The sequence below is a fragment of the Capsicum annuum genome, chromosome 3 (assembly GCF_002878395.1).
Source record: "Capsicum annuum cultivar UCD-10X-F1 chromosome 3, UCD10Xv1.1, whole genome shotgun sequence".
NCBI lineage: Eukaryota > Viridiplantae > Streptophyta > Magnoliopsida > Solanales > Solanaceae > Capsicum > Capsicum annuum.
Window position 1 is genome coordinate 185,756,411 of NC_061113.1, and position 11,910 is coordinate 185,768,320.

Sequence of the window (11,910 nt, forward strand, 5' to 3'; positions counted from 1 at the left end):
AGTAGTAAATAGGACCTTAGGGTCTATGCTACGGTCCATGGTTAAATGAAAAATGACTTCTTGGGAGGAACACTTACCGTTGATTGAGTTTGCTTATAATCGTGTTATACACTCGAGCACGGGGATGACACCCTTTGAGTGTGTATACGGCATCAACCCCCTCACCCCTTTGGATTTAACCCCTTTGCCAAGTGATCTTGTGATAAGCTTAGATGGAAGCAAACGGGTCGAGGCCATGAAGAAGCTACATGAGAAGGTGAGGTTGCGGTTGGAGAAGAAAAATCAAGAAGTTGCGAGGCGAGCCAACAAAGGAAGAAGAAAGCTCATTCTTGAACCAAGAGATTGGGTGTGGGTGCACCTAAGGAAGGATAGATTACCGTCTCAAAGGAATGCTAAGTTGATGCCACGGGATGATGGCCCGTTCCGAGTATTAGAAAGGATCAACGACAATGCCTACAAGATTGATCTACCCCTGAAATATCAAGTGCATAACACTTTCAACATGTGTGATCTATCTCGAGTGGAAACAGTGAAGGATGGCAATGATCCGAATTTAAGGACAAATTCCCTTCAAGATGGAGAGGATGATATGGGAATTCCTAGCTCGAGACCTTTCACACGAAGCCAAGCACGTGAGTTGCAATGACTCCAAGCCTTGTTCACATTCTTGGCCATGTGTGAGGCCCTTGTGAGCCCATCTAAGTGTCTATATTTAATAAAATGTGAAGAGGCCCACCAAGACACCCCAAACCCACCCACTTAAATGTCAAGGGTATTTTGGTCTTTGTCCCTCCTTTCTAAGTGACTATATAAGCCATGTAATAGGGCTAGTTTTTCTTTAGTTCATTCCTATTATTCAAGAAACAAAAGACTTGTAAATTTTTGACTTCTCTTTCTCATTTGGAGAGGCCAAAACCGAATTATCACTAGTAGAGTGATACTAGTGTTGTATCTTGGCTAGAAACTAGGTTCTTGGGGTTCTTTGAGTTCCTCTTGGTCCAAGTAAGAACTTGACATTGATATTTATTAGTCTTAGGGTCCTTTATCTTGTTAGGGTTCTTAGATTAATGAATATTGTGTGTCAAGTTTCTATCTCTTTCTTTGTAAATCTTGTTAACATTGTGTTGTTGAATATAAAAGTCTAGTGAAGCCGTGTGGGGCTCTTTCGATTCACTAGCAATATTGTCTTTGTTGTTCTTGTTGTTAAACTCACTTTTCTAGCTCAAACAAGTGTTGCAAGCCTGGTGAAGCCGTGTGTGGCCATTTTCGATTCACTAGCACTTTGTTGTTCATGTTGTTGTTCTTGTGTTGGTTGGAATCTCTTGATACACACTTAGTATTGTATCAACAATGAAGAAGAAGGTGATCCCCATGCTCACCCTCCTCCTTGCACATGTAACACTAGCTAACGCAAACAATTTCCGCTTTCTAAGATTTTTCAGCATCAAGATCACCCCTCTAATAGCTAGTCAAGTGAAAAATTACACCTTCCTTGGTACCATTTTTTTTTAGAAAGAAAAAAAATTATACCTTCCTTGGTACCTTTGGTGTCCATATTGCATTACAAGGAAATAAATCCACTTCTCTAACCAAAGTTACTCAAAAAAGAGCTTAACAGAGAACATTCCATTATTCCCCATACTCCACCACAAATTATCGGGGATTATCTAACAGTGTGACTTTTTTACGGAGTAGAGCCAACAATCTTTGATAAGTGGAAGGAAGTGATTACTGCAGAGCATGGTCTGGAAGATAAGTAGATGACCAAGAATTAGAATATTACTACACCATATGGTTCTACTGTATGGAGATCCATTAGAAACTTATGGGACCTAGTATTGAGTAGGTCTGATTTCAAAGTGAGGAAAGGTAGTAAGATATCCTTTTGGAAGGATAGATGGTGTGGCCAGACATCTCTGAGCCGGTCTTTCCCTGATTTCTTCAAGCTATGCCAACTCCAGCAAGTAACTTTAGCTGAGCTGTGGACTGGACATGGATGGAATCTTCAGTTTAGGAGAAATTTAAATGATTGGGAATGACAAGATTTGCAGATTTTATGGGGACTATTACACATATCAACAACCTAAATGAAGAAGCAGAGAGTCTGGTATGGAAATTAGAGGGAAAAGGGAACTTCATAGTAAACACAGCCTATAGAGATTTGAATGTAACAGGTGTGCAGGAATCAGGATGGCCATGGAGAATGATCTGGAAAACCAAAGTACCTTATAAGGTAAACTGAGTTTCCTGGTTATTAGCCAAAGAAGCAGTGTTCAACCACAAAAACCTGCACAAAAAAGGTTTTCAACTGTACTCTAGATGTTTTCTAGGTGAAGAGCAAGCAGAGACAATAAACCATTGTTTTTTGCATTGAAAGTGGACTGATCAGTTATTGCAGATGTTCATCAATATGAGGAAGATCAAATGGGTGAAACCAAACAGTATTAAAGGGGTCCTAAAGTGTTGGAACAGTGATGGCAATGCAGCAAAGAAGGAAGAGAGATGGACGATTGTCCCAGGTAGTATTTGGTGGTCGGTGAGACTGGAAAGAAACCAGAGATGTTTTGAAGGGAAGCAGAGCAACATGCAGCAGTTTAATTCAAATTATCTAGCTCTGTATTACTTTTGGTGTGAACAGACAGTGAAAGAACAAACAGACGCAATCAATGCAGCAATTAACTGGTTGTAAATTTAGAAAGATAGGACCTATGTAACTACAACACTTTCGATGGGAACTACATATTCAAATGTAGTAACCTGTGGATATTAATAGAGACTAACTGTTACATTTCTCAAAAAAAAAAAAAAGTCATAGGATGGTTTAAATAGAGGAGCGTTATTGGAGTGCAACGCAATAGGAAGTTACGTAACAAATTGAAGGAGGTTACATATAACAGTTGTAAGAGCAGTAATATTATATGAGAGCTGCATATGTTAAAACGAGTGTGCAATTATACATGACCCTTGATAGGAAGGTGAGGAGGATGCGAATTAGTGTAGAGGGTTAGAAGGTAGGAGCGCATCCGTAATAGTAGGGAGGAGTGTTTTGTTTGTATTTATGCTTGTAGTTTCTTGTTCGTAATGTTCTCATGGTGTTTGTGATTTTGAATAGATAGTTTATAGTATTAGTTTGTCGGTGTCTTGTTTCTTTTCTTATCTGGAGGTGTGTTATCCCATTTTGTTGTTTATTTTTATGTTTTTGGTTTGTAATATTGTTATCTGTCCTGAGCCAGGACAGGGGAGGGAGGGTCTATCGGAAACAATCTCTCTACTTCATCTGAGGTAGTGGTACGGACTGCATACATTTTACCCTCCCCGGACCCTACTTTCTGGGAATACACAGGGTATGTTGTTATTGTACATCCGACAAACTAAAAGATATAATGAGAGAAAGTCGTCTGAGATGTTTTGGCCATGTCCGACATAGTATTCTAAGTAGATAGCTCCATAGGTGTGATAGTGTACTAATTAAATATGCTAAAAAGAAACGAGGCAAGCCTAGAACTATGAAAAGAAAGAAAGTTGCTCCAAATTATCCTCCAAAATACAAGCTATTGGATGTAACACGTATATTTGAAAAATACAAGAACAACTTAAGCAAATATTGTTATTAAAACAAATGCTTTCTTTAGGAGGCCTTAAACACAAAACATAACAGAAGAAAAAACAAGTGTAAGATCATATTATACCAGAACTTTGGAGAAGCGCTTGTCGATCATGACTTTGAAGAAAGAACTAACAATTGGTGAGGGATCTCTATGTCCATGTATCAACATGCACGTGCGGGTGCACATGTCACATGCTTCATTGTGCGGATGAACCATCTTTCTTCTCCGGACAAAGTATGTGGTCTTCCCACAAATTTCTTCCCCCTACATAGAGCAAATACAAAATTCATGTAAATATTGGTTGGAGATGATCCACTGGAAGGGAGGAGGAGGCACATCGGGATGCCACAAATTTTTTCAGAGGCCACTAAATGAGACTGATGAAAAATCTTTGAAGCAATGGATAAAGATTCAGCATTATGGGTCCCAAAGGGACTTACAGATCCCAGATTTGGATATCAGTTCAACAGTCCATGTGAGCTCATATGATCCAAATTCACTGCAGGTTTACGTGCGTGTGTACTTGTCAAGTTTGTCAATATAAATGTGTTTATGCATCTTCTTATCATTGTCATATAAATGCATAATACAACTCAACAACTCAACAACAAACCCAGTGTATTCCCACTTTGTGGGGTCTGGGGGGGGGTAAGATGTACGCAGTCCATACCTCTACCTCTGATGAAGTAGAAAGGCTGTTTCCGAAAGACCCCCGGCTCAAGTTACGAGATATCAAACAAACACATAGTACAGCACAGAAGCAGATGACATAACATAGATACTGCAGCCATAAGGAATATAAAACAGAGTAAAGCAGGAATGCAGGAATATAAAGCAGAGGAAAGCACACAGATTCGTAACAAACATAGAACACGGAACACGGAACAGAACATTGAATACGGAATCATACCAGGAATACACCCCCACCAATTACCTCCCTACATTAGCGACCCGAACAGGCCCTAATCCTCTGCCGTAATTCGCGTCTTCCAGACCTTCCTATCTAGGGTCATGTCCTCGGTAAGCTGTAACTGTTCCATGTCCCGCCTAATCACCTCACCCCAGTACTTCTTCGGTCTACCCCTACCCCGTCTAAAACCATCCAACGCTAGCCTCTCACACCTACGGACCGGGGCATCCATGCCCCTCCTCTTCACGTGTCCGAACCATCTCAATCGTGCTTCCCGCATCTTACACTCCACTGAAGTCACCCCAACCTTCTCCCGGATAGTCTCATTCCGAGCTCTATCCCTTCGGGTCAGTCCACACATCCAGCGCAACATCCGCATTTCTGCCACCTTCATTCTTTGGGTGTGGGAGTTCTTAACTGGCCAACACTCCGCTCCATACAGCAAGGCCGGACGGACTACCACCCTATAGAATTTACCTTTAAGCTTGGGCGGCACCTTCTTATCACACAGCACCCCCGATGCAAGTTTCCACTTCATCCATCCCGCCCCGATACGGTGCGAGACATCCTCGTCAATCTCACCGTTACTCTGGATCACGGACCCGAGGTAAAAGAAAGAAGTGAAGCTACCAAAAGCACGCATGGGAAGCAAGGGATCTCTAGCATATACGGTGCTCGTCTGCAAAACTGGCCCCTATGTTGTACCGCAGACCAGCGTAGTTCCCAGAAGAGAACGCTGGTACAATCCACCGTACTCTGTGAGTCTCCAAACCCTCCCACTAAAGTTAAAACGAGGTTTGAATAAACATGTATGAGATAGCATAAACTCTAAAGGAACCATTCCCAAAAACTCATCATGTTAATTGCATCACTTTTAAGCAATCACCTCCAAATATTTCTTAGTTAAATACATTTTCTTCTTCAGTTTTTAGAATTTAGATAGTTCTAGTCAACTAAACTTTTCTTAGTTATGCCCAGTTGAGGCGATTAGTAGCCCTTTATAAGGTTAATTGTAGCCCTTTATACAACCCACCAAATCTTTTGTGCCTCGTTATGGCAATATTAGCAACCGTTTGTACGGTTACTCGTAATCCTTTATACGGTCACCATTCATGTTGTGCCTCCTGGCAAAATTAGCAACTCTTTGTGTGGTTGCCGTAACCCTTTATATGATTACGATTCATGTTATGTTTCATTATGAAAAAATTAGTAACTCTTCGTACAGTTACTCATAACCCTTTATCCAGTTACCCTTCGTGTTATGCCTCATTATGGTAAAATCAGTGACGGAGTAACCCTTTATGTGGTTACTCATAACCTTTAGTACAGTTACCATTTTATTAAAGTTTAGTTTTAAATCTTCAGGCTTATAACTTTAACATAGTTATGACACTTAAAGCACATCATAGAGCATGAAAATCAAATCTTTACACATCATACCAAGTATAATGAAACTTCAAATTTGACATGAAAACGTGGCTTTAAAACCTTAAAAGAGTACCTTCTTTCATAAATTGACGTCATGTAAAGCTTAGATCAAACAATCACGGATACTGTGAGCTCACTCGCTCTAACTAAGCTCATATTATCATAGAAAGAAATTTCATCAAACATCTACTCGGCATGAATTTCTTGAGAAAAAATAACTTTAGTAAAGACAAGTCTTAACTCACCTCAAGGTTATTCCTTTCTAGCAATGCTAACTTCAACGCCTGCCAACAAGAATTAACAACTCAATCTACATAATAATCAGGGGTTCAATTCACATCAATACAAGCCCAAAGAAGATAATTTAACTCACTTTAATTTAGGATCATTATCTCAAATACTCTTAAGAGTTTTCCTTTCACCAACATATGGAAATAAGTTTTACCTGCGTTGACTAAGAATCCACAACTTACAACCTCGAGATTTGCCACATCACATTGATATTTGGTAATAAGATGTGGAGTGAAGAAGTACTGAAAATCTTTGGGAGGCGTTTGGCCATGAAAATTCACGTTTTTTTTTCCGGGGTTGGACTACGGAAAACACGTTTGGTCATGAAATTCTCGAAAATTCTATTTTCACTTTTTTCAAAAATTCCAAAAACAACAAAAAGGTGTTTTCACTCCAAATTACTCACAAAAAATTAAAAAATAAAAACAACCGTAACTTATACCAAACACAACTCCAATTTCCAAATTTCATTTGTCACAATGAACATGGCCAAACACCTACTTAAAATATCTAAATTACCCTATAATTGACAATGCATCCTCCTGTTAACAACTGCTACTCGAGCGGCACGGACATGGACATGCCTAAATTAGTTAGCATTCAAGCCCTAGCTTTATTTGCAACTAAAATTAATATATCTAAAACAGAATGGGTAATTTATTTAATAAGAGAACACATAGAAGTGAAACTAAAGAGGGACAAAAATGTCCTTACCTACCTAGAATCCCAAAGTTAAAGTTAAAGTGCTCCTGCTTGTGCTTGTACTGTTTTCAATCTGTTTTAAAGTTGTGCGCTTCCCCTCTTCACGTGACACAAGAAAACGACACACTTTTGTCATTATGAGCTTGGCCAACCTTATAATCCTCTTTATTAGTAGTAATTACTTTGTAGTTTGTTGGGTTATTCTCAAAAACAGATCCAAATTAGAGTGACTTTCAAATTTTAGCCCCAAATAAAATAACTTTGTTGTTAAGTCATATTTTTAGACGAAAATACTCTCCTCCAAAATATTTCTTGTTCAATCTCTTTCTTCCTCTTTTTAGTCCAAATTCCAGAATCAACCCATGCGATGGCTCCCTAAAGCCAAGGCTAAGTTTCCCAAACCGTTAAATCTCTTTCTTCCTCTCTTTCTTCCGAATTCCAGAATCGACTTTCAAACATTTACAGAATCGACTTTAGCTGTAAGGGTTCTTCGGGTATGAAATTCATCATCAAAATTCATTGTGGTAATTTTATTGATGCATTGCAGTAATTTTAGCTCGTTATATAATTAGCATAGTAATTTGATTTTTGGGGAGGTGAACGTAAGCTGAACTTGGGATACGTTGTTGTTGTAGTAACATATTTACTATTGAGGAATTTTGTCGAACAGGTTGTGGGGAGTTTGTTATTGCGGTTGTAATTGTGTTTGAGTAGTTGTGGGGGGTTGGTCTTGGAGGGAAAGGCCGTTAATATGGGAGTTGTATTGATCGCAACATATTTTGGGAAGACCAAACGTATAAGGTCAAGGTAGTACAAGAAATTAGTTCTAAGTATTTCAAACTAGTGGTATAATTAGCATTAGAAGATGATGAGAAATTGTGTCGAACAGGTTGTGGGGACTTTGTTATTGCGATTATAATTGTGTTTGAGTAGTTGCGAGGATTTGGTCTTGGAGGGAAAGACTGTGTTTTCCAATTCGGATGAATCCAACCTATGTTTTATAGATTAAAGAAGCACTAACTTGTTGATTCTAAGAGAGAGCACCTTAGCTATTAGCTTGTATAACATAGAGCAACAGGCAATGGGTTTAAACTCTCTAATGATAGTAGGATTTGGCACTAGAAGAGAACTACAACCACCAAATTATTTGAATAATAAATGTATTTATAAAAGACGGGAGGAGCCAGGGTCGTATATCACAAGGGCCTTCATGAAAGAATTACGCTATATATATATAAGGGAAAAAATATATTTTTATGTATATATAGTAGATACTGAACCCCTTAATTTCTTTCGTGTGTTCACCTATTTATATTCGGAACTCCCTTAGTGAAAGTCCCGACTTCTCCACTGATGACAGACCACATTCAAGTGCTGGGTAAGTGAAAATGGCAATACTTTTAGCTTTGCAAACTGATTGTGATGGAACTTACCTTAAAACCTAAGATTGTAGAGTTTCTATCAGTTCATAAAGTTAATATCATATACTCTAGATAATAACTATAGACGAGCAGTTTCTAAGGTTGTAATAATTGGAAATGACAAATCAAATAACTGACCTTTTAAACCTCTAAAGTACAATGTGTTCAACTTTCTTGTTCAAGATGTGGTGTGAATAGTGTAGACATCAATAATTATTTTTCTATTTTCCAACATGTGTATCTTGTGAGGGCCCTCTAGTTAGTACAAATGAGTTTTACAATTAGCTGTTAGATTACTCCATACCACATTTTAAAGATTCCAGAAAATGTCTGGCACTTTGCTAGATTGAATCCAAAAACAACACAGACAGAGAGTATTGTTAACTTTGTTTCAACATTTTTATCCGTTCAAGATTGTGTTTTTATGCTATTTTTTGTCCTGGATTACGGTCATATGTATAAGCAAAAAATTAGGCTGACTTATGCTCTCCGAAGAGTTAAGATTTCATCGTTTAAATTTGGATAGCTTTAAGACTCCATACATCCAGCATTGTATTCTTGAGATATAAGTTGTACGTGCATGGAACCTTAGGCTAAATTTTTTTAAAAAAATGTAAGTTTCCAACTTTTGATCATTGACTATATATTCTATTGCAGGGAAATATCTGATTTTTCGAGTGATCTTACTATAGAAGTTGGATCAACCAGTTTTGCTCTTCACAAGATACAAAAATGAAGTGTGCAATCTTTCTTCCTCTCGTGTAATTTAATCTACCACCTTTCATCATCATTGCAATGCTCAAGTTTATGGAAAAACAGAAGTTGTGTAAAGAAATGGCTAGTCTAAAGTACCTTGCAAAAGATTGATGTTTTAGCCATTATAAGTAGGCTACCAATATCAATACAGCTGTGTTAGGGAGAAAAAAAAGTCAATAGACAGATACAAAAATAGAAATACAGAACTTAAGTTATGTGTTTCGTGTTAAAATTAAGAAAAATGAAAGAAGAATACTTTGGATACATTTCTAATGTGATTGCTAATTTGTCATTATTTGCAGTTCTCTCTGGTTTTGCGAAGTGGAAGAATTAGAAAGTTGTTGCTAGAGGCAAAGGATACAAAGGTTTCAAGAATCAATCTTATTGGTCTTCCTGGCGGATCTGATGCATTTGAACTTGCTGCAAAGTTCTGTTATGGAGTGAACATTGAGATTACTATATCAAATGTGGTGTTACTCAGATATGCAACCAGGTTCATGGAAATGACAAATATACCTCCAAGAAAAACCTGGAAATTCGTACTAAGGTATTCCTTAAGGATGCGGTATTTCCAAACATATCCAACTCGATATCTATTCTTCATCGCTGTGAAACATTACTACCGGTATCTGAAGAAGTCAATCTTGTTAGCCGGTTAATAAACGCAATCGCAAACAATGCCTATAAAGAGCAGCTAACATCTGGTTGTCAAAGCTAGAGTATAATTTTCTACCCAAACCTGTTCAGTGCGTTGATTCTGAGACACCATCAGATCAGACTGGTGGGAAAAATCAATCACAGTGCTAAATCTGGATTTCTCTTAGAGAGTTCTGTTGGCAGTAAAAACAAAAGGTCTTAAACAAGACATTATCAATAGAATTTTGATAAATTATGCCCAAAATTCTCTTCAGGGTTTGTTCATCAAGGACCCTCAGTTGGTTAAAGAAAGTTTCTTGGATTTGGATTTGCAGAAAAGACAAAGGATCATTGTCGAAACAATAGCTGGCTTACTACTAACACAATCCAGGACAAGCGCAGTGCCAATGGATTTTTTTCAAGTTTGTTAAAATCTACAATAGCAGCATCGACTTCCTGCAAGTCTGATCTAGAGAGGCGGATTGGTCTGTAGCTAGATTAGGCAATTCTTGAAGATATTCTCATACCTATAAATCCACATAGAAACAATCATAGCTCTCTCTATGACATAGATTCTATCTTGAGGATCTTTTCATTTTTCTTGAATTTGGATGAGGATGATGAAGAGGATAATCCACTAGAAGATGAAAGTGAAATGGTTTACGACTTTGATAGTCCTGGATCTCCCAAACATAGCTCTATCGTTAAGGTGTCAAAATTATTGGACAATTATCTGGCATAAGTTGCACTAGATCTAAACCTAACACCATCGAAGTATATAGCACTGGCAGAGTTACTTCCAGACTATGCATATCTAGTTTATGATGGATTATATTGAGCTGTAGATATTTTCCTCAAGGTAAGCTACTCAATCTCTTCAGCGTGTTCCCATTCGCTTGTTCAAAACAATTACAACTCTCATAGAAGAGGTTTAATATATTTTTAACACCATGCATGACATTTTCATGGCAGGTTCATCCCAACATTAAGGACTCTGAATGTTATAGACTCTGTAAAACTATTAACTACCAGAAACTATCACAAGAAGCTTGCAATCACGTAGCTCAAAATGAACATTTGCATGTGCAAATGGCAGTCCAAGTGTTATACTTTGAACAAATCAGACTGAGAAATGTAATGAACGGAGGGCATAATCAGTTCTTTGGAATTAATAATTAGTTCCCTCAGCGTTCAGGCAGTGGAGCGGGAAGCGGATGTATATCTCCTAAAGATAACTACGCATCAGTCAAGAGAGAAAATAGAGAACTGAAGCTCGAGGTTGCAAGAATGAGAATAAGGCTTACAGATTTAGAAAAAGATCACGTCTCCATGAAATAGGAGCTAGTAAAGTCACATCCTACCAATAAGTTGTTCAATTCATTTACCAAGAAATTAAGCAAGCTCAATGCACTATTTTGAATAAGAGATTTTAAGCCTATAGGGGGAAAGCTAACTCAGAAGTCGATTACTCTTTCAGAAGAGAAGGCGTCATTCAGTTTCTTGATGTTGTACTCTAGTGTGAATAAGAAAGAGTATATAGTGTTTCATAGTGCTAAGTTTGATAGATGTTGATGTGTTGAGTGAAGTTCCTTCTTGTATATTGTCTTTTGATTGTAACCTTGAAAGAAGATACTCACTCAAACTTCTACTTTAAAGGTATATAAACAAGTGTGAGTTTTTTTATAGCTTTATGCAGTTTGCACTTAATTTGCATATTGTAAATAAAGTATGATGACGTGTATGTCAAATATTGCAATTACAAACAACATCCAATTTAAGGTTATCAAATTAAGTACAACAAGATATTCACTGTGATGTTTGGATGACAACCGCATGTGGCGGTTTCATGCCTCAAAGATTAAAGATTCTTTGCTCTTTCAGGTTACTACATATGAAAAGGCTCACAGTTGCTCGGTTGATTTCATAACGTCCGACCACAGAAATGCAACATCAAAGGTCATATATGACTACATACTAGAGTTTATGCATGACTCTAGTAATGTAATCAGACTAAACTTCATGGTTGATGAAATGAAAAGGAAATATGGAATAATCATATCCTATAATAAAGGATGGCGAGCAATACAGCATGCCTATACAGTGATAAGAGGAACCGCGAAAGAGAAATACAATAGGTTGCCATCATATATTCACATTA

The 11,910-nt window shown here is 37.7% G+C and overlaps 1 protein-coding gene and 1 pseudogene across 1 annotated transcript in view; one reads left to right on the plus strand and one right to left on the minus strand.

The window, feature by feature from the left end:
* The window catches only part of LOC107863377 (B3 domain-containing protein Os02g0598200), a gene marked incomplete in the record, with an annotated part of 16,209 nt that extends 9,268 nt beyond the window's left edge, over positions 1 to 6,941 (minus strand). Inside the window, 4 exon segments of the mRNA XM_047408512.1 lie at positions 3,690 to 3,872; positions 6,192 to 6,230; positions 6,320 to 6,391; positions 6,757 to 6,941. Of these exon segments, the coding sequence (XP_047264468.1) occupies positions 3,690 to 3,824 (135 nt within the window).
* Positions 5,160 to 11,090, plus strand: LOC107865140 (annotated as a pseudogene).
* The last annotated feature ends 820 nt before the right edge of the window (positions 11,091 to 11,910 follow it).